This window comes from Eptesicus fuscus, chromosome 15 (assembly GCF_027574615.1).
Source record: "Eptesicus fuscus isolate TK198812 chromosome 15, DD_ASM_mEF_20220401, whole genome shotgun sequence".
Lineage (NCBI taxonomy): Eukaryota > Metazoa > Chordata > Mammalia > Chiroptera > Vespertilionidae > Eptesicus > Eptesicus fuscus.
This window is the reverse complement of record NC_072487.1, coordinates 23,691,790-23,714,857: the sequence shown is the minus strand read 5'-3', so window position 1 is coordinate 23,714,857 and position 23,068 is coordinate 23,691,790. Positions and strand designations below refer to the sequence as shown.

At 38.8% G+C, this 23,068-nt stretch overlaps 1 protein-coding gene across 1 annotated transcript in view; it reads right to left on the bottom strand.

Annotated features, from left to right (window-relative positions):
• Positions 1-23,068, bottom strand: part of MPDZ (multiple PDZ domain crumbs cell polarity complex component) — a 183,624-nt gene that overhangs the window by 136,852 nt on the left and 23,704 nt on the right. The window contains exons 2-3 of the mRNA XM_054727012.1: positions 12,268-12,334; positions 10,147-10,313 (exon numbers count right to left, since the gene is read on the bottom strand). Of these exons, the coding sequence (XP_054582987.1) occupies positions 10,147-10,313; positions 12,268-12,283 (183 nt within the window). The 5' untranslated portion in view covers positions 12,284-12,334. The remainder of the gene's footprint in view (positions 1-10,146; positions 10,314-12,267; positions 12,335-23,068) is intronic.

The window sequence follows — 23,068 nt, the reverse complement described above, 5'->3', positions numbered from 1 at the left end:
AGACCCTCGAGGATATGAAAAAGGACCAACTAGAAATTAAACATACACTGACTGAGATAAAAAATATTATACAGAGACCCAATAGCAGACTAGAGGATTGCAAGCATCAACTCAAAGATTTGGAATACAAAGAGGCCAAGGACACTCCTCCAGAGAAGCATGAAGAGAAGAGAATTCAGAAAGTTGAAGATAGTGTAAGAAGCCACTGGGACAACTTCAAGCAAACCAACATCAGAATTATGGGGGTACCATAAGAAGAGAGAGAGCAAGATGCTGAAAACCTATTTGAAGAAATAATGAACGAAAACTTCCCCCACCTGATGAAAGAAATAGACTTACAAGTCCACGAAGCACACAGAACCCCAAACAAAAGGAATCCAAAGAGGACCACACTAAGACACATCATAATTAAAATGCCAAGGGCAAAAGACAAAGAGAATCTTACAAGCAGCAAGAGAAAAACAGTTAGTTACCTACAAGGGAGCTCCCATACGATTATCAGCTAATTTCTCAACAGAAACCATGCAGGCCAGACGGGAGTGGCAAGAAATATTCAAAGTGATGAATAGCAGGAACCTACAACCAAGACTACTCTACCCAGCAAAGCTATCATTCAGAATTGAAGGGCAGATAAAGAGCTTCACAGATAAGAAAAAGCTAAAGGAGTTCATCACCACCAAACCAGCATTATATGAAATGCTGAAAGGTATTCTTTAAAAAGAGGAAAAAGAAGAAGAAAGATAAAAAAATTATGAACAACAAATACATATCTATCAACAAGTGAATCTAAAAGTCAAGTGAATTAAAAATCTGAGGAACAGAATAAACTGGTGAACTTAATAGAATCAGAGTCATAGAATGGGAGTGGATTGATAATTCTCAGGGGGAAAGGGGTGTCTGTGTGGGGAGTACGGGGAAGAGACTGGACAAAAATCATACACCTATGGATAAGGACAGTGGGGGGGAGGTAAGGAGAAAGGGGGAGTGGGAACTGGGTGGTGGGGAGATATGGGGGGGAAAAGGAGAAACAATTGTAATCTGAACAATAAAGATTCATTAAAAAAAAAAAAAGAACTTAATACCTGCTAATTGCTATGAGGAGGAGGAGGAAGAGGAGGAGAAAGAGGAACATCTTATTCATATGGTTACTATGAGAAAAACTCTGAATTTTCAATGCAACTTCATTTATTTGGCTAATTTATTTATGTTAAAAATTAGTTCTCTAATAAGGAAAGATAAATTATTAATGTACAACAGTTCTGGATATTTAAAAATATTCATGTATTCATTAATTAAGCAGTCATTTGCTGAGTGTGAATCAAGTATCATGTTAGGTAGAAGGTATTCAAAGATGAAAATGGCATGGTTTTCATTCCCAGTAAGTGGACTCCACACAAACCTGAACTACAATTCATTCCTCACTGCTGTGCATGCTTGTGAAGAACAAATGGCAAGTGGAGCACAGCACAGACACCCAGCCTAGGCATGTGTGTTGACGGGTATTTGCAGAATGTCTTTTCTTTATTTAAATCTCAACACTTCTGTGCTTTCTTAGCAAAACTGCCAAGGGGGAAAAAAAATGTAAAGAACATAGCTTAAGCAAAAATAATGTTCTTATCAAAAAATGCTGACATAGAAAATTTCTACATCAAAGGGATGAAGATATCAAAATGAAGTTAATCTAATTTAAATGTCCAGACAAACAGTAATTCAGAAAATGAAAATTTAGGCAAACGACATGTTAGAATTTTTGCAGTGTTTTTCCTACCAGTTCCACATTTTCAGAAGACAAAATGGATTCACTGTTCACAATCTGCTTAGAGAAAAAGAAAAATAAAACAAAACCTTACAGGCAAGTATAAATACAAGGGTGGGCAAAAATAGGTTTACAGTTCATATCGAAAAAGACACGCACGTTGTGATAATTACAACAGTTTCATTCATTCTGTTTTGTGTAATTGCCATTGTAAACCCCTGTAAATGAAAATGAACACATGAATACTAATATTACTTTGCCATTTTGCCTCTCCATTCCACTATCTTCATTTACTTTAAAATTGAGCATAATTATAAATAAAACCAGAATGAAAGTTTTAGTTTATATTTTAAAGGCCCTCTGGTTAAAATGTGGGGGCGGAATTTAAGACAAATGACAATCTTAATAAATTTGAGCTTATAAAATGTTTCGCTTAAGTGCAATTCTCTTTAGGAATGCTATTAACTGTTTTCCCCCCAACTTATTCGTTCCTTTATATTAGAGAAGAGTTTAGAAATAATGTAATTAAAAGTAAAAAGCATTGGCTTCAGGATCAGACAGACTTATATTCTTCTCCTAAATCAATCAATGAATAATTTTGTGGTCCAGATTAAGTTACATAACATCTTTCTTTCTTTCCTTTTTCTTTCTTTCTTTCTTTCTTTCTTTCTTTCTTTCTTTCTTTCTTTCTTTCTTTTCTTTCTTTCTTTCTTTTTTAGATGCAGAGAACATTTTAATGGTTGCTAGATGTGAGGGTGGTTGGTGAGATGGTGAAAAAAGTGAAAGAATTAAGATGTACAAACTGGGTCACTACAAATAGTCGTGGGACTGTAATACATAACATCTTTAAACCCCATTTCCTCACTGGACAAAATAGAGATAACCCCCACCTACCGCTGAGCTGATGGACTGGTTAAATGAGACCAAGTCCACAGTACATGAGGGCTTCATAAAGGTAATTATTGTCGTTGCAGTAGCTTCAAAGGTAAGCTGACTGTTCTTAAATTCTTGGGTTAAAAAACTCATTTAGGTTATACCCAGTGAATTTCACATTTTTTCCCTCCAAAGAGCATTTAACTTTGTCACAAAAACACCACACAATTAACACCATTTGCTGTTTTAGACACACATGCATACCCAATGGCAAGATGGTGCTGCATTTTAATCCAGCACTGTATAAAAAGCTTGAACAGTGCCTTCTCGCCCAGGATAAAACAAGAATTTCAGTCCGCTCAAAGGCTCTATATTTACAAACTTTTAGTTAAAGGAACAAACATTTAAAAGCTGTTATTGTACCAAAAATAAAGTATTTGAAATTCCTACAGTAAATAAACTTTATGGTAAATGTAGAAACATAAGAATCACTTCTTTTCTTTAAACTTCTCTTAGACCATGTACTTCAGAATCTCAAGACCCAGACACTTTTCTGGTACCTGGCTGCAATACTCTCCCATAAAAGTAAAACCATTTCAGGGCTAAGAAAAACCTCTTTTCATTCTCACAAGCAATATGAACTGGGAAGAATTCTACACCAGTTTTTAGATAATTCCTGTTAATGGGGTCAAGGCTTATTTTCTTTCTTTTTTAAAAAATATATTTTTATTGATTTCAGAGAGGAAGGGAGAGGGAGAGAGATAGAAATGTCAATGATGAGAGAGAGAATCACTGATTGGCTGCCTCCTGCACGCCCTCTACTGGGGATCAGGCCCACAACCCAGGCATGTGCCCTTTACCAGAATCAAACCCAGGACCCTTCAGTCCGAAGGCCGACGGCTCTATCCACTAAGCCAAACGAGCTAGAGCCATATTTTCTTTCTTTCCCCCTCCCCTTACCAACACCAAGTCATAATTTAACTTACACATTTTTGAGAGACAGGAATCACTGCAAGCCTACAGATGAATCAGCTTCATTTCAGTCTCCAATTAGAAACCATAGGGAGAGGGGTCATGTTTTTGTCATTTACATAGGAGTAAAATAAAGCTGAGGAAACAGGCATTTCTGCTCTTGGAGGCATGAATGGCAAAAAAACAGTATTGCTGTGATTACCAAAGTCAAAACAGAGCCACAAAAGGCTCAGCTATCAAAATTCTCATCTTTCTATCAATTGTAAAAATCTAAATTTAAGAAAATATCAGAATCACAGATGCTACTGCTTAAATGTAGCATATTTCACAACACTCTGGCCATGAGCTTGATTTAGAAGTCTTACACACATTTACCTACAGAATGGTGGCCCTGCAGGCATGCCCCAGAATAGTGGAGTTCCATCCAGCACCCCAGCTGGTATCACATATCTGAAAGTGATTCTCTGAAATACACACTGACTACCTATTTCTCTATGTTCTCTGAAAGTTGCTCCTGTTTGAAGACAAAGTATCAGAGAAAATAAAACAGGGTGTACATTCCCTCATGCACACTCTGGCAAAAAAGCCATCGCTTTTATAAATTAGAATGTGATGTAATCTTAGTGTGTATTCTTAAGAGTATTTCATTCTTAGGAAGATGAAAGAAGCATCTCTTAGGAGACCAACTGATGCATTTTACAATTATAACTGAAACTCTTATCTATCAAACTGTTATTAAAACTCTGACCTTAACTTTATATTATGTGTCTTTTACTACAATTTTTAAAATTTGGAGAAATAAAAAACAACAACAATAATTGATTGTTAAAATATTGTATCTAATGGAACGGTCAGAAGATAGGATTAATACAATTTCAACTTGATACAATGAAGTTTGACACAGAAAGCTGAATGCAAAAGAGCAAAGATGGTTTAAAAAACAAAACCTTAAATTGCAGAATCCTTCACAATCTGGCTGGAAAGTTTCCTCTCTTGGCAATAGCCTGCGTATATTCTATTTTTCTGATAATACAGGTCTGTATGTGACTATTCCACAGTTTGGCAACCTCAGCCCTGCACACTTGATAGACTCAACCATTCTGCATACGAGGGCTGTTATGTGCAGCGAGGGTGTTCAGCATGCCCATTACATGCCAGCGGCATGCCATCCTCATCCCCAAATTAGGACAATCAAATATGTCTCCAGACATGGCCAAATGTCCCCTAGCAAGGGAGAATGTAAAATCACACCCAGCTGAGAACTGCTCTATACCCATGTAAACATTGTTCCCACCACCTGAAATAATTCCCCCATCTCTGCAGAAAACTCCCACTCTGTTCAAAATCCATCCTACAGGCTATCTCCAGTGTGAACTCCAAGTCAAAGTTGCAACCCGTTCCTCTCATTCCACCTACCTCCTTGTTTTTCTATTTGATTCCATAAGAATATATATGTTCTGTTTTCCTTTCTAGATAATGAGAACCTCCACCTTATTTATTCACTATAGTTTATTTATTTTTGGTGTTCAGTAAAGGTTTATTAATAAATAATTATGAGCCTTCTTTTATAAAAGCATCTATGAGATAACCCTCCCATTGTCAAGGGAAAATTTGGTTTACTGAATGAGGTCTCACACCAAGCAATATATAATTCTCCAGCTTTGTTTGTTTTATTTTGTTTTGTCTTTGCCCCTGGGAAATGGAAATTAGATGACATACTCAATTTTAGTAACCCAAGGTCCTGAAAATATCTAGTTCTCTGATATTTTTAATTGATCTTTGTTTAGATTTATCTTTGAATCACCTGTAGGCAACATGTGTTGCCATCAGAAGTTTTGTCAAATTTGTTTTTGGAATGTGAACAGTAAAACTTGGAAACAAAGAAATATAAACCAAGCAGGTAAAACTTAGAAACCAAACTAAGGGAAAACTTAGAAACATAGAAATACAAACCAAAAATTTATACCATTAAGACCATATTTCAAGAATAAAAATGAGCCTATCCGGTGTGGTTCAGTGGTTGAGTGTCAAACTATGAACCAGGAGGTCACAGTTCGATTCCTGGTTAGGGCACATGGCTGGGTTGTGAGCTTGATCCTCAGTAGGGATATGCAGGAGGCAGCCAACCAATTCTCTCATCATTGATGTCTCTCTCTCTCTCTCACTCTCTTCTCTTCTCTTCTCTTCTCTTCTCTTCTCTTCTCTTCTCTTCTCTTCTCTTCTCTTCTTTCTCTCTCTCTCTCTCTCTCTCTCTCTTTTCCCCCCTCCCTTTCTCTCTCGCTCTCTGCCTCTCTGCCTCTCTCTCTCTCTCCGAAGTAAATAAAATTATATTTTAAAAGCATAAAAATGAAAAATATAATAATGTTCACTAACACAAAAGAGTAATTTCCAACTTGATTTTATGTTAAGTCAGTATCTCTCCAGCTTTTTCAAGTGATGTCAAAATTTTCAAGGAAAATTTTAGAAAAATCTGGCTTAATTTTGTATATATATACATTATGCATCTACTAGTAGATGATATGTATAGGAGCCAAGACTTTTCTGGGAGAAAGCTGAATGAACCAGGAGCCCAGGACTATCAAACAACAAGAACAAAAACAAAATAAGAGAGTGTTATTCTCAAAAAAACCCTGAAAATCATTACAAGGAGAGTCCTCTAGAATATTCAGAGCCTCGGAGCTTGGTTCCCACATCAGCAGCTCTTGTAACCTGAATTACCCACATCATTTCTTCAATGTTACCATTGGTCTCTGTTGCCATAAGTTAAAAAAGAAAAACTCAGCAATATAAATTTTTAAAAATTAGTCCCAAATTTCTATTAACATGGATGGACCTTGAGAACGTTTTGCTAAGTGAAATCAGTTGGTCAAAAAAAGCTAAGACCATATATTTCACTCATATGTGGGATATAAAACTGAAACTCATGAACACACACCGCAGTGTGGTGGTTGCCAGAGGGAAAGGGGTGGAGGGAGAAGGGGGTCCTAATATGAGGTGACAGGAGAAGATCTGACTTTGGGTGGAGGGAGAAGGGGGTCCTAATATGAGGTGACAGGAGAAGATCTGACTTTGGGTGGTGGGCACATGGTGCAATATACAGATCTTGTAACACAGAAACCCACACCTGAAACCTATATGTTCATGTTGACCAATGTCATCCCAATCAATTTAATAAATAAATTTTTTAAAAATTAATAATTTTAATCCACAGTTTTCCTACAAATAATTCAGGGTAAAAGATGTTTGATTTAGTGCCTGTGGTCAATTCATAAGGCAAAGCAATTAATTCATCAGGAAAGTAGCATGCACCTATACCGGACTGGAGAAACATCAAAGAATAAATATGCAAATCCAATTTTCTCATGGCTGACAAGTTCCTATTATCAAACTGCTAACGTGTTTATTTGCCCCTCAATGGCTGGATTTTTGTCATGAATACACATTGAGCTCTGCAGTTATTAGCTGTGATGGCTAGGTGACAGGGAGGACACTACTGGAGAATTTGTACTTGACAGATCATTGACACACAGTCCCATTTCTCTTTTTTCCTTCTCTTCACTTAACAGGAATCATGCAGTAGGAAATAAACTGGAGCCATTAGCGATTATTCAGGTTTAATAGCACACATCCTTTTAGCTGGCGGTTAGAACAATACACAATGTGGCAGAGTTAAACAGAGGCATCAATTATACTCTCAGACCTGTTAATATTTTTGACAATATTTAAATAGCACATCCCTTCAGGGCATGGCTTTCTTTGCCCTCTCAGTTACACACCTGTCAAGTGCTTAATTTGCCAAAGGGAAACAGTTTGATATCTAAGGGCAGTCTTAATACTGAAGAGCAAATTAGAAAAATTAAACATTATTGAATAGAAGTAATGAGGAGGATCTGAGGGGAAGAAATAGTAGGCTTAATTCAACATGGCATGTCAGCATCTGTCGGTAAAGCAACAATATGATCATGTTCTCCAATATGCTGCATTTACCTTAAGCTTTTGAATTATTCACTCCCTTTGATTTTGAAAAGACAGAATTATGATGGAGAAAAATCAGAGGGGTCAAATATACCAATACTAAAAAAGATGGTGACAGCCACTTACACCTATAAAATGTGCATATAAAATGATACACCTGAAAAGATAATTTAGGGACAACCTAAACAAAAGCTAGCCATTGATCAGATCTGTGTACCTACTGGTTTCAAAGCACAAAAAAACTTCATCCCTTTGATGCACTGATTAAATATTAAGCTACAAATATTAACAAATTACCAGTTGGAAAACTATATGGAAAATTTAAATCTAACATAAAGTTTAGAATATTTTTGTTTAAACTGTGAAACAAAATATAATACAAATTTTTGAAATGTTACTCTAGTCATACAAGAAAAAAAAAATCTGGTTCAATAAACAAATGAAATTGAATTAGTATGGCCTTTCCCAAGATCTGTGCCATACCGTGGACGCCTGCTTTGGGTGAAGAATGTCCTACCTGGTCTTTCAGCTGAATTAGTAAAGAATGGAGACTAAAGTGACAATTCAATACAACCAAGAAGCTACCGGTGGTTTTAACAGACATTAAACTTTTATCAGCTAAGTACCTGCCTTTGGGGGAGGGTGGATGATGCGAGACAGGCTGCAGAGTTAAAAAAGGACAAGGGCTATGGCTTGGGAGGCCAAGGAAACCAAGTTCCAGTTCTAGTCACACAATCTCTCTAAGCTGTTGTGATAAGCAGGGTGTCGGCCACATGGCTTCCTTGGTCCCTTACAGAACTTGGACAGGTGACCCAAGAGCCAAAAGTTCAAAGGCACTTAAGACATGCCTGTAGAATTCACCAACCTCACCGCTGACTTAGTCCTGAAATATGTCAGCGTCTATCGTTAACCTAACATCACCCTGTACGTAGTCACAGACGAGGAGACTTGATGATATTATTGTGCGCCATACATTCCCAAGGAGGGTGCAGCTGAATCATGTGGGGCCCATATCCTACTTCTACCTGGAAAAGGTAAAGCGAGCTCCACAACACGTAGGCCTCTTTCTCCCTCCCTTCCGCAGACCTGGGAAGTACAAACACCATTCCGCTTACATGAGGCTGACTAGAAGGGGTATTTTGACAGTTATCTCATTGGACTTGTAGTATTTCCTGACATACTTACTAGTACTTTTTGTTTCAACTTTTCCTCTCATTCTAATCATATCTTCGCACTACAATAAGGGGAGAAGACATCTGCTCAACTTCACACACACTAGTTTTCCACATCATAATCACACCTACATTCAGGATACTGGTTCTCCAAAACCTCGCCCATCCATTTGGAAAATGAGTACCTTAAAATCAATCTTTTCAATAACTTGCAAAGGAGACCAACATGACTGCATATAACAAAAACGTATCTTCTTCTTAATTCATGATGATGACTTTAAAAATCACTACATAGAAACTAACTAGAGAAAAAAAATATTAAGATTCTTCCTGATAATTTTTTTGGTTACCAACATATATAGATTAAGAGGTTTCATGACATTAAAAAAATTCCTTCTCTATTGCTACTATTGGTACTTTTTGCATTTGGCACATTTTTTTAGGGTTTTTTTTTTGTGTGTTTTTTTTATTGGAGCTGTACTGTCAACGGAATTATAAAACTAGTCTTCAAGTTTCATTTTTAAACTTTTAAGGCAGAAGCAGAATGATTGCTAGCAAGTCATCCATTACGATTCAAGTGATGTGAAAAATATTAGAATGGGAGTTAGCTTGGAATGGAGGCATCGACTGACTTTAAGCCTTGTGAGGATAACAACCATTTAAAAAATATATTCTTTAAACCCTGAGAAATGGCGATTAAAATAAGTAAATCCAAAGAACAGCTGACTTCAATTTTCATTCTGTCATTGCGATATGTTTCGGTTTTAATATAAATGCTAGGACTTTTTAATGCTCACGATTTTTACAGAAAAAACACTGTGTTATTACATTTAGAAGTTCTAGTGTTTGTCACCATCTGATGCTGTCACGGGAGGAATTGCTACTTACACTTCTTTAAGAAGTGAGAACTGCAATTCCTCTAACTGATGACAATGTAATTATTCCTTTTACTGTCAAAATAGAGGTGATTTCCCTTCCTCACACACGATTACACATGCAAATCCAGGCTTATCTGAAATCTTGTGAGTGTACTGAATGTCTGAATCTGAAAGAGCAAGACCACAGGAACAATGAGCTATGGCGATGATGGAAACCAAGTCTACAGCCATCCGCCCTAAACATATTCTATTACCCCCTCCTCCTGTAGGGGCTCATTCTTTAGCATTCACACAGCTTTCAACACAATGTCATATCATCTACAGTATATAGCAACAGCCTTTACAAAAATAACTAGGGGGGGAAAAGCCACAGTGAATCTGAGTGTCTCGTTTGGAGGTTTAAATGACTTCATTAACTATTCATTAACACATATAAAAATCAGCTTTTCGGAACCACACCAGCCTTTCCCAAGATCTGTGCCATACCGTGGACGCCTGCTTTGGGTGAAGGATGTCCTACCTGGTCTTTCAGCTGCTGCACAGAGGTCTGGAGGTTCAGAATCTGACTGAAGAGTGGGCTTTGCAAGACTGACTTCAGAAGGTTCAGCTTGTCTTCGTTTGCCACATCCCCACGCTCTCGCAGCTTGGCTTGCAAGCGCTCCGCTGCCTGCAGGGCCCGGTTTTTGTCTGCACCAAAGAGCAGCATCAGTCAGTACCAGGATTCAAACACACACACAACAACCCATGCTCATAGACATCCTAAAACTATTCCTTTGGAGAGCATAGAAGTGACTCTGAGAAAAAAGAGGGACTGAAATGTGTCACTATAAACATGTCCCTCAAACCTTGAGGTCTCTCCTAAGAGTCTGTTTGGAAGCAGAAGTTAAGAGTGTAGGCTACACGCAGCTAATTGTAAAGTACAGAAACTAAGTCAGATAAAGCATATTTGCGTTCTAAAGCCAGCTATTTGAACTTTTTAATAAAAACTGCTGAAGACTAAATGCTCTGGGATCTTGCAAATGCTGATATTTTTACCTTTTAAAAATTTTATTTACACATAAGAAAAAAAACAGAAATATAACTAACTCACAAATAAGTGAATGTGGATAATGTTATAACATCCAAAATATGACAATTTCATATATTAAGAGCAAAGCATTCTATACTTGAGAATTTACTTGAAAATATATCACAATAATGCATATCTCTTCAAGAGCACCACTTTTTAATACTTCAACTGTTTTTCCAAAAATTTAAATAGCAAATTTACATATACATTATTACATTATTATATGCACATTATCACCAGAGACACTTTTTATAATATTAAAGGTGGAATTATACAGAAACTGGAAATTAAAGCATGAATTAATGTTGACTGTGAGTTCACAAACATATACAAATTTAAACAAACCATATTTACTCATATGCAGAATTTTAAAAGCAAATAATGATAAAAGAAACACATGAGAACTTCATTCTTGGTCATATTTCCTATGGTATCTCTGAATAAAAATCTAGTACTAATTCCCATCACTTCTTGGAAGGTGTGCAACTCAGTAATAACTTGCAGAATAAAAATTAGAAAGAAATAATTTAAATAACTTAAAATTTCCCCTTTGCTTTCCATTTTCCTGTGAGGAAGTTTCCTATGTGGAGAGCAGTCCTTATCATGTGGGACTTTAGTGCCAAATGGGTGCTGAAGGAAGTGTACCACCATGCATTTTCTTTTTTTTTGATAAGGGATGTGTACCGTGCACTGTGCTCCATGCATTTTCATTACTGGCACAGCACCAGGAGCAAAAGTCACAGTAATGATTCCCATAATCAGAAAAACAGTTCCTTCGCCTTTTCCTCCCACCCACGCCCACCCTACCCCTCAACACACACAGCTGCCAGGACACCAGCTGCACGCATCAAGGTGCCAGACAGAAATCCGGATACCTTTCCACATTCACACCTGAGGGGTTCCCTGCAGTAGGTGAGGACTGTGGTGTCAGATGAAGGACAATAGAGGACTGTGGTGTCAGATGAAGTACCATACCTGACACACCCAAAACTAGTTCCACAAACCAGTTTCTCTAAAGCTAAACAACAGTGTAAAAAAATTAACACACGATCTGGGGAAATCTGAATATTTCAACTTAAATGATCTCATGTAGAAATTAAACTGCCTTACATCATCACTGAAGCTTGTCAGCCTACATTTTGTTACTGTTATCTTTAGCAACTTAAAAGCAAGCACTCAGTAGTATTTTACCTGCTATAAAGTAAAAATATGGCATTGGAAATTACCTTTTTCAGTATTAAAAATACTGTTAAACTTTCTGGTGCTATTCAGAAATAAACATGAGCCAATATTAGATTCACACATGAGAATTGGGTTTACATTAAGCATAAAACCCATAATTAGTAAAACATCTCATGTGCTTTTAACTTTTGCTTATGTGTTTTATAACACTTCAAATGAAATTGTCCAAATGTAAAAACACATTATCTACTATAATGCTAGAAGATAGACTTTTAAAAACTAAGTTATGATAGATACAATTCTGTTATATATAATATACTGTTTTTCAAAGTTCTCAGTGGAATGAGATTCAATTTTTATAAAAAATAGTCAGAAAGGAATAGATCTTACCTATAGTTTCTAACATTTTCTTTTCAAAGTTCAGTGTTCTTCTCTACACAGCAACCAAAATAGAACTCTAGGGAAAAAAAGAAATAGAATGAAATGGTTATGTTTTATCAAAACTTTAAGATTATAGTCTGAAACTATCTATATATATAAAAGCCTAAGTGACCGTTATGATCAGTCAACCAAATGACCGGTCACTATGACGCGCACTGACCACCAGGGGGCAGATGCTCAAGGCAGGAGCTGCCCCCTGGTGGTCAGTGCACTCCCACATCCAACCTCCCCCAGCCGGCCAACCTCCCACGGTCCCTCCCCTCCCACCCCCCCGCCAGGCCCTGAGTGGGACTGGGTGAGACAGCCCCAATCGGCCCTGATCGCAGGCCAGGCTGAGGGACCCCACCCGTGCACGAATTCGTGCACTGGGCCTCTAGTATATTATAAAAAGCACTTGATGCTATTCTAATTCCTTTGACCATTAAAATCTTGTTGACTTATAAGACAGTTTCCTAATAGGCCAAAAAAGTATTCATTTTAGGACTAATTCAAAATTACCTTTTATTTGCAGGTAATACTTGCAAAATAAGGCAAATGCATCTTTTAAAGAAGATGACAGACATATACAAATCTTTCCTTAAGAGCTCCTCAACACAGTGCACTAAAATCTTGGATTCCTTTAAATATCCTTACCTGCAGAGTGAGCTTACAGACTCTGCATGAGAAATTCTGTGGGCAAAAAAATGACAACATAAAAAGTAAAGGCCCTGGCCTTGAATACTCAGTCTTAACTGGCAAGTATTATATAATACTTAACCTGGGATATGATATATCCCAAGTAGAAATGAACTGTGATACTCAAGCAGAATGTGAGTCATTGGAATATAATACATGAAAGCAGAGATGAAAAACTGGGTACAAGAGTGTTAAATAAAAGAAGATTCTTCAAAGGTTTTCAAAATACCCTCCTGACTATAATATTATCTTCCTTCCCATTAAAAAAAGATAAAAACTTCTCAACTCCTTCAATTAACACAGATCTCATCTTTCTCTGACAATACTTATCTGGACAGTTTAAAGCAGATCTCCACTGACAATGCCCACATCACTAACCCATCTTTAATCTTTGCTGTCCAACAATCTTGCACAATGTCTCCAGAGTTACAGCTACCCTCTGTCTTATAGGAAACTGAGTCAGTAATTCCTTCAATAGAGAAAATGAATCTCCTTGAGAAGAAACAAGTTTATTATTTCTTTAAGAGAAAATGCATTTAGAAGGAATAGAAGTATGTGATGTATATGAACACATGCATAGACCATCAATGCCTGCAATTAGCTGTGTAATAACAGAGAACAATACTTACTTTCCTTACCTCAATTTAGAATATACTATTTAAAACATCAACTCCATTTCAAACAAATAGCTAACCACTGCCACCTGTTTTAAAACGTGCCCTCACCCTGGCAAGTTTTGCTCAGTGGTTAGAGTGTTGGCCTGCAGACTGAAGGGTCTTGGGTTCAATTCCTGGTCTAGGGCATGTACCTCAGTTGCAGGTTCAATCCCTGGCCCCAGTCAGAGTACGTGCAGGAGGCAACCAATCAATGTGTCTCTCTCACATCAATGTTTCTCTCTCTCTCTCTCTCTCTCTCTCTCTCTCTCTCTCTCTCTCTCTCTCTCTCCTTCCATCCTCCCTCCCTTTCATTTAATTTCACTTTGTCTAAAAATCAATGGAGAAAATATCCTTGGGCAAGGGCAAAAATAAAAATAAAATAAAAAGTGCCACAACAAGAGGGCATTAGTTCTAGCCTGGAATTGAATAGTAAACATAGAAAACACATTTACTCATTGGGTATCCTATATAATAAAAAGGTAATATGCAAATCGATCAAACAGTGGAACGACCGGTCGCTATGATGCACACTGACCACCAGGGGGCAGATGCTCAACGCAGGAGCTGCCCCAGCCCGCAGCCCGCAGCCCTGATCGGGCAGGCTCTGATCGCCTGATGGGGAACAGGGAACCAGGGGTGGATGGCGGGCGGCGCCAGGCCAAGGCCCCCACCCCGCTGGTGGCCCCACACAGAGGGCAACTGGCATTGGGGACAGGGACAGTGGGCGGGCAGGAATGGCCAACCTCTTGGTCCCTCCCCTGGCCAGCAGGCTCCGATATCCCAATGGTGAATGGGGAACTGGGGGGTGGGTGGCGGCGGGGGGGGGGTGGGGTGGGGGTGGGGGCCCGGCTGTCGGCAGCCAGGGAAGATGGCCCTGATTGCAGGCCAGGCCTAGGGACCATTCCGTGCACGAATTTCGTGCGCCAGGCCTATAGTACTATGATAAATGAGATAAATAAAATATACCAATTTCCAGATCACTACATAAATCGTAACCATGAAATATATATTCAGGATTAATGCTGAGCCCATATAGATGAGCAGTACAATATCAGGCTCCGATTACATGATTTCATGGAAAAATGCATCAAGATCTTAAAAATACACTAGTCATATTTTTTATTCTTACTGACAAGGAGACTATAACATTCCTTCATAAAATAGCATACAATTAAGTTCCCCACCCCTCAAAAAAAGTTATTAAGTTATTAATGTCTGACAATTAAAAAGTATAAGTACAGATACTTCAATATAAGAAGCCCAGGTCTACACAGGTATATTTAATTAACTTGCCCATAGGAAACATGGTAGCAATGAAAGAGCATGGCTTAGGGAGTCTGATGATTTCAGCCTGACCACTTACTACATGTGTTTAAGTTGCTTATCTATCTTTTTTGAACTTGAAAATCTCTAATTCACATGAATGGTATTCATAAAGTTTGGAAAGAGTAAAATTATATGCATAGGTATTAATTTATTATTATATCCACATCTTGGTATACACAATAACATTAGGTTCTATTTCCCTTATAAAATATTAACTTCAGAAATATAGGCAGTATGGGCATGAGGTGGAGGGGGAGGCGCTCTATGAATTTAGAGGCCCACTGATTTAGAAGGAGTCTACAGAGAAAGAGTAGTCAGTTCCCAAGTGAGAAAAACACTGCCATCCAAGAGTTCATCTACAAGTCAGTTATGTGAAAAAATAAATTACTTTTTCAGATAAATTTTTATTTTCATCGTTCTTTTCTTAAAGGCTCAAGCTGCAAGTCACTGATATTAGCGCTCAGATGAGAGTGCCACTCCTCTGGATTTCAGGGATAGAAAATTAATTTCAGTTTGTCTGATCTGTTCTGATGTCCCTAAAGTAAATGTGTGACTTTTTTTTTTTTTTTTTGGTGGTTTTCCAGATTTCACCATTATTTAACCATGGCAGAGACAAGAGATTTTAAAAAATGTGTTCCTTTCTATGTCCTATACCCCTATCCCAATGATTCAGTTCTAAATATAAAAAAACTCATTTGTAATCACAGAATTTTTGAGATGCAGAGCTGGAGTCTACTCCCATCAAACTGCAGACACGACTCCTCCTGCTCACCCTTTCACCAGCCCACCGTCACCCTTCCCCCATTACCCATCTCAGCACTCTATGGAAGTAGAAGGGTATCTGAGTGATAACAGTGGGTCATAGTCAGTGGATAAGACTTTAAAAAGATGCAATACATGTCAGAAGAATGCCAAGTTCTGAGGGGGTTTTTCAGGGCAATTCGTGTGACCAGTGAGGATGATGAATCAGGGGCAGTAAAGAGAAGAAATGAGAAGTGGATACAATAACAAAGTAGTTAACACTAGTGCTAAAGTAGAAGAAGTAATAATAGCAGCAAACACAGCACCAACCACAAGCTGGGCCCTGTTCAAAGCATATTACACAATTAAGTCCTTTAGCCCTCACCTCTTCCACCCACTTTGAGGAAACTGAAGCACAGAAAGGTTAATTAACTTGCCCAAGGTCATACCACTGGTAAGTGATGGAGCCAGGATTTCAGCCCAGGCAGTTTGGCTCCAGAATTAACTAATAATTTAACTTCCCCAATATCCTGCCTCTTGCCAGGAAGAAAATTCCCCTTACCATTCTCATTCCTCTTTCCTAAATTTGAATTTCAGATACATTAAAAAAACTGCAGTATAAGTATATCCCATGCACTACTTGGGACATATTTATACTAAACACTAAGTTACTGATTATCTAAAATACAAATTTAACCCTAGCTTGTTTGGCTCAGTGGATAGAGCATTGGCCTGCAGACTGAAGGGTCCCAGGTTCAATTCCAGTCAAGGGCACATGCCTGGGTTGCGTGCAGGAGGCAGCTGATAAATGATTCTCTCTCATCATTGATGTTTGTAACTCTCTCTCTCCCCCCTTCTCCCTTTCTCTCTGAAATCAATAAAATATATTTGAAAAAAAATAAAAACAAATGACTCAAATTTAAATAAATTAAAAAAATAAAATGCAAATTTAACTGGGCATCCATTATTTTACCTAGAACCATACTTATCTATATACTAGAGGCCTGATGCACAAAATTTGTGCACTGGGGGGGAGCGGGGGGAGAGTCCCCTCAGCCCAGGCTGCACCCGCTCCAATCCGGGACCCCTCAGGGGATGTCCAACTGCCAGTCGGATATCCCTCTCTTAATCTGGGACCACTGGCTCCTAACTGCTCACCTGTCTGCCTGCCTGATCACACCTAACTGCCCCCCCACTGGCCTGGTTGTCCCTAACTTCCCCCCACTGGCCTGGTCACCCCTTACTGCCCCCCATGCCAGCATGGTCACCCCCAACTCCCACCCCGCCAGCCTAGTCGCCCCTCACTGCCCCCCTCTGCCGGCCTGGTCATCCCTCACTGACCCACCTCTGCCAGCCTGGTCGCCCCCAACTGCCCCTCCTGTGGGCCTGGTCGCCCCACGCAGCCTGCTGTTCAGTTGTTTGGTTGCCCCTCACTAACTCCCCTGCTGGCCTGGTCGCCCCACACAGCCCATTTGGTCGTCCGTTTGGTTGTTTCGGATGCGACGGTTGCTTAGCCTTTTATATATATAGATTACCTTAGAATAAACCTCAAATTTTCAAAATCATTTTTAAGGCCTTTATGATTCCTGCAAAACTTTAACATAATGACAGAGTTGCCAAATCCTTTAGAAATCTCTAAAGACTAGCTGTGATACCATAGGATTCTCCAACGATGGGCCGGTCACACCAGTTTCAGCAGAGGATAAAAATCAAATAGGATATTTGGTTTTACTGATAAACGGAAACTTAATAACTGACTAATCATTTTACTTTTCAACAAGCTGTACTGGTAATGTGTAGGCACAGCTTTTATGTAGTAGACAATCAGTGCTTGAGACATAAAACAAACCATTCTGCCCAATGCAGATTATATGGCAACTAACAAGTGAAAATATGTTTTAGGCTGAAAATAACTCTACTAAGAGAAACTGTCCCAAATGCATACAATTTTCTAGTTTTCTTAAACAATTCTGACTGTAAAAGGAGCACAACATTCAAAGCTTGCTGCAACGGTCTGCAGCTTGTCAAAGTTGCTCAGCACCTGTTACTGCATTTAAATCCAGCATTTGTCCCATTCATAGCTGCACGGGCACCACCTGAAGTTAGCAGGCAAAGGCAAGGCTGTAGTCATTTGCAGGCAGCTTGTCATAAAGTCAACTGGCCATGACAACAACATTACACTTTCAGTCAAAATTCATATTCTAGTATAATGTGACTGAATGAACTATTGCTCCAAAAACATGGAAATGACCCACTACCCACCAGCATCAAGCAGTCTCCAACAGAAAACACTCAGCCATTTAGCATCTGTTCTGAACTTCTCCCTCGTTCTTATAGGCTTGATTGGGAAAACATCACGAACAATATTTTTATTTTCAAGTTGACATTTATGAATTTTTTAATTCCTTCAATAACAGAATTTATTAACTACTCTATGTTACACTACCACCCTCCTGCCCCACACTCTCACCAAAGACAAGCAGGTATCAAGGAACCATGCCTTTACAACACACTTTAAATACTGTTTAATAGCCTTGCCCTCCTTTATAAAATGGAAAGATAAATCACTTGTCCAAAGTGAAAATGCGGAAGGGGGTACAGGAGTCCCAGGGTTAAAAAAGAACTCAAATTCTGTTACTTACTGATTCAACAACACATGGGCTACCTACATGAATGACATGTTGTGGGTGGCAGAATTAGAGAAATGAGGAGGACACAGTCTGGGAACTCACAGGCCAAGTGTCTAAAGGAAAAAACTAGTAAACAGACACTTACAATACAAGAAAACAAGGACACCAAACCCAGAAAGAAAAAGCTTCTGAGACCCCTGCCCAGGGTCCTGAAGAACAGGCAGGACTTGGGACAGAAGGAATAACGAAAGAGCTCCCTCCTGTAGGCCAGGGTGCACTGTACCTTCTGAGAACTGCAAGGAGTTTCATACACCTGGATTGGGGCTGAAGGAAAAGGAAGGACAGAGGCAGAGGTGATGAGGCTGGAGAGGTGGGTACAGACTAAATCACTGAGGGCCCTGCATACCATGCTTTACCAGCTCAAATATTTAATTTTGAAGTTTATTTTGTTACAGTAAGTTATTTTGTTTCAGGAAGGCTGCTCTGATAATGGTGTGGAAGACTTGTAAGAAGCAAGAGAAACTGACAAAAGAGAAAGTTAGAGAAGAGATAATTTTTTAAAATGGAGATGAAAGTGAAAAGTAAATAAAAATGGGAGACAAATTTAAGAATTAATTAAGAGCTATAAGTAACAGGACCTGGCAATGTGGATGTAATGAAGATGAGTCCAACATGAATTCCAGCTTTCCTGCTTGAGTTGCTAATTGAATGGTAATACCAATCGCCTAGATAAAGAATATATAAAGACTAGCAGGTCAGTGGCATGACTGTTCCAGAAATAAAATCTGTCCTTATCAAGAGTTTCAAAGGCTGAATTATTGTACCTTATAATGCTGCTATGAATTGAACTGTATGCCCCCAAAACTCACATGTTGAAGCTGTAACCTTCCATGTGATTGTATTTGGAGATAAGACTTCTAAGACCTTACAAGGAAAGAAAGAGATAAGCCCCTCCCCAGCCCTCCCGCCTCCCCTGTCTCTCCACATGCAAACACCAAAGATAGGCCAAGTGAGGACACAGTGACCATCCACAAGCCAGGAAGACAGTTCTCCCAGAAACCAAACCCTGCCAGATCTCATGGCAGACTTCCCAACCTCCAGAACCACGAGGAAATCAATTTCTGTTATTTAAGCCACCCAATCTATGGTATTTGCTATGGCAACCCAAATTGAACAGGTCGGGGCAAAAGTAGGTTTACAATTGTGAATATGCAACACACAAAGTTTATTCTTGTATTACTAGTTATTGTATTGTCCCGTGGACAACTATAAACCTGCTTTTGCCCCTACCCTGTAGATTTCAACTTTCCCACAGCTCCTGCTCCAAGAAATACATTATTACACACTATGCTATGCCCTTCTCCTCCAACCAGAACCAGTGGAACAAGGATTTGGGCTCCTTACCCAAAGGAAGACAATCTAAGTGCTGATCTGAAAAGTAGAATGGGCTAGAGTCTCTACTGAGAGCTTAAGAAGAGAAACATTCAGAGAATAAACTAACTAGTGGTGGACCCAGAGTTGAAAAGATGGAAGGAGGATGAGCAGAGGAGGAAGAGGCACATGCGAGCCTGAGTTATGAGAGAACAGAACAAGTCAGTTGATAAGAGACAGAAGAACACAGCTTGGGAGACCCAACACAGTCAATGGGATGGAAACGGACTGAATGGTCCCTAAGATGCAGTCACTGGCACCCATTCTTACAATGAACTCCATCTGGCAACAGGTAATTAGTGTAAGGCTCTTTCTTCCATTCAAACAACCTGCTTTGGTACACCAGCATACCATCACATCCCAAACAAAGCAATCCCCTCAAGCATTCCCGCTTAAGAAGTACCCTTCCTCCATGTGAACACTCTACTTCCAATAAAAGGAGCTACCAGCAAAGATAACTATGATAGGACCACTGAGATAATTAAGCATCCTTAATTTTATCAGAAAAACAAGGGATGGGGTTGCTGCTATTATGGCAGATGAATAAAATGCTATGAAGTATTCCGTTTGATCAGTGCCTGAGAAAAGCCATCAGGTTTCAACTAAACAAAGCATTCATCCACTGTTGAAATAGCAAGGCTAGATCCGATTGATAAGGTTTCATTCTATAAATGAAACCACAGTAACTGAGAACAATATTTTAAATAATGGTATTTTTAGCAAAAATATTCCAGACATGGGAGGCTAGAAGTAACAGTTTCACTGCAAGCTCCACTAGAAATAGAAGTCAAATATGTATGTCAAAAATTTAAAAAACACTAAAAAAAAGATATGGAATCTGTAATTTATAAACCAGGAGGGAAAAAGATGAAATAAAGACCAAAACAATCTACAAGAGGTGGGGAACAGAGAAAAACAAACAAACAAACAAACAAAAAAACAGTAAACACAAAAACAAGGCAACTGAAATATAGATTTCTGTACTCATAATAAATACTAATGGGCCAGACTCACTTATTAAAGAATAGATTCATAATCCAGATGTCAGAAAGGAAACTGAGCCCCGGCTGGTTTGGCTCAGTGGACAGAACATTGGCCTGTGGACTGAAGGGTCCCTGGTTCGATTCCGGTCAAGGGCACATGCCTGAGTTGCAGGCTCAATCCCCAGTGGGGAGCATGCAGGAGGCAGCAGATCAATGATTCGCTCATCATTGATCCTTCTATCTCTCTCTCTCCTCTCCCTTCCTCCCTGAAATCAATAAAAATATATTTAAAAAAGACTCCATCTTTTAAAAAATTGTTTAAAAACGAAACTGAGATTTGCAGAATAAGTATAGTTTGATATCATTTATCTATATTTGCAAAATGTATAAAATATATGCTACAGATAAATATGTACATATTAAAATCTACATTTGACATTTTTCATAATAAAAATTAGGAAAATTATTAGAGATTTTCAACCTTTTTTTATCTCATGGCACATATAAACTAATTACTAAAATTCTGCAGCACACCAAAAAATATATTTTTTACCAATCTGACAAAAAACAACAACACATGGTATACTTTTGATTCATTGACACCGGATGGCTATTGCTGTGTTAGCTGTTGTCATTTTTTTTTATTTCACAATCTAAGAGAAAAGAGGTCAGTGCCCCTGACTATAATAGTCAGGTACTCCATGTTTTAAAAATTCTTGTGGCATACGAGTATGCCCCTTGAGACACATCAGTTGAAAATCACTGCTCTAATATGAAAAAGCGGCATATTAATGCACAGTATGCAGACGTACATAAATCAAAATCATTACTTTGACCAAGAATTCACATACTCTAACCAAATTTTGGTAAAAATAATATTATTCCTTTCTTAGGAATTTCCTAACAGGGACAAGAAAAAACAAACCTGTTGCAAAGAAAAATATATGTAACACAGAAGTGAAAATATTTTACTATAGCCATACTTACACAACAAATGTATGTATACTAACAAACATGTTCACTACATTATTTCGGTTTTGAAAGTTATTTCCTTTCATTTTTAAGATTGTCGGCCTGAGATGAAAGGTTCATTGTCTTTTTAAACGTATACGTGTTCTTACCTTAATTGCAGATTCCTTAAAGCACAAACTAGCTTTATAAAGACATTTTACCAGATTCACAGTCACTTCCGGGATAACTAATTATATTTTGGGATGCTTTTGAGTTAAGCTCCCTTATTTATTGCTCACACCCAACTATGAAGTCAAGTTTAGAATTAGTCCCCCAAAACATGTAGCTCACAGACAAGCTAAAGCTCACTGAGGTATGGTTAGATGACAAATTAGTTGTATGTACTCTCTTGGCTGCTATTATTAATCAGCTGCCTATTTGAAAGACTGAACTTTCATTTTTTTAATATATTACACAAATCTATTCTATGATCTATTGTATTTATTTCCTTCTTCCTCCACCCTCATCTAGGATTTTTTTTTTTTAAATAAGCAAAATGAATACATAGATACATGTTAGATAACTATGGATTCCAGTATTTTCTCTCTGGACACCCTTTTACATATTTTCTATCTATAATGTTCGCTCTTAATACAGCTTTATAGGACAAGGGCCCTCAATGGCTAATTCACACTAAACATGATGACTCAGAGAAAAGACTTAGATGCCTCTGGGGATGAAGATTTAGACTCCTGTGCTCTCTCACTCCCGAGTTAAACTCAGGGAATTTGGGTTTTGGGGCAGTTTGCCCCTGTTGTTACCCCATTTTCGGTGCTAAAGACCAAGGCGCAACAGGCCAGCATGCTTCTTAGGCAGAATCATGCAGAGGATTCCTTCAAGGGCTGTCCTTGCAGGCAAACAACAGGAGGCTGCTAAAGCACTCACTCCAGTCACATTCTATTCTTGGGGAAACAAAAACTGTGCACAGGGATTAACTCTGCGCCACAGAATTCCCAGGTGCAATTCCTCCACTGTCAACAAATTCTCCGGAGAAACTGCTTTGGGTCCCTGCCTCCTGCCCTTTTGCCGCCTGGAATGAGGCAGCTCTCCAGTGGGCCCAGGGAGGCCATGCCCATGGTGCTGAGAAAAAGCAGGGATACTCAAAGTGTCCCCATGAGAGCCACAAGGCGGGCAGCTGCCCTGTGGCAGGGCTTGGCAGTTGCTGAAGGAGGTAACCGTACAGAAGGCCTGTCATTTCTCAGCCCCCTCCCAGGGACAGGATTCTCCCCCAGTTTGTGAGGTCTCAATGTTGACAGTGGGGCAGAACAATATGTGGATTTGTCAGTTGTGACTGAAT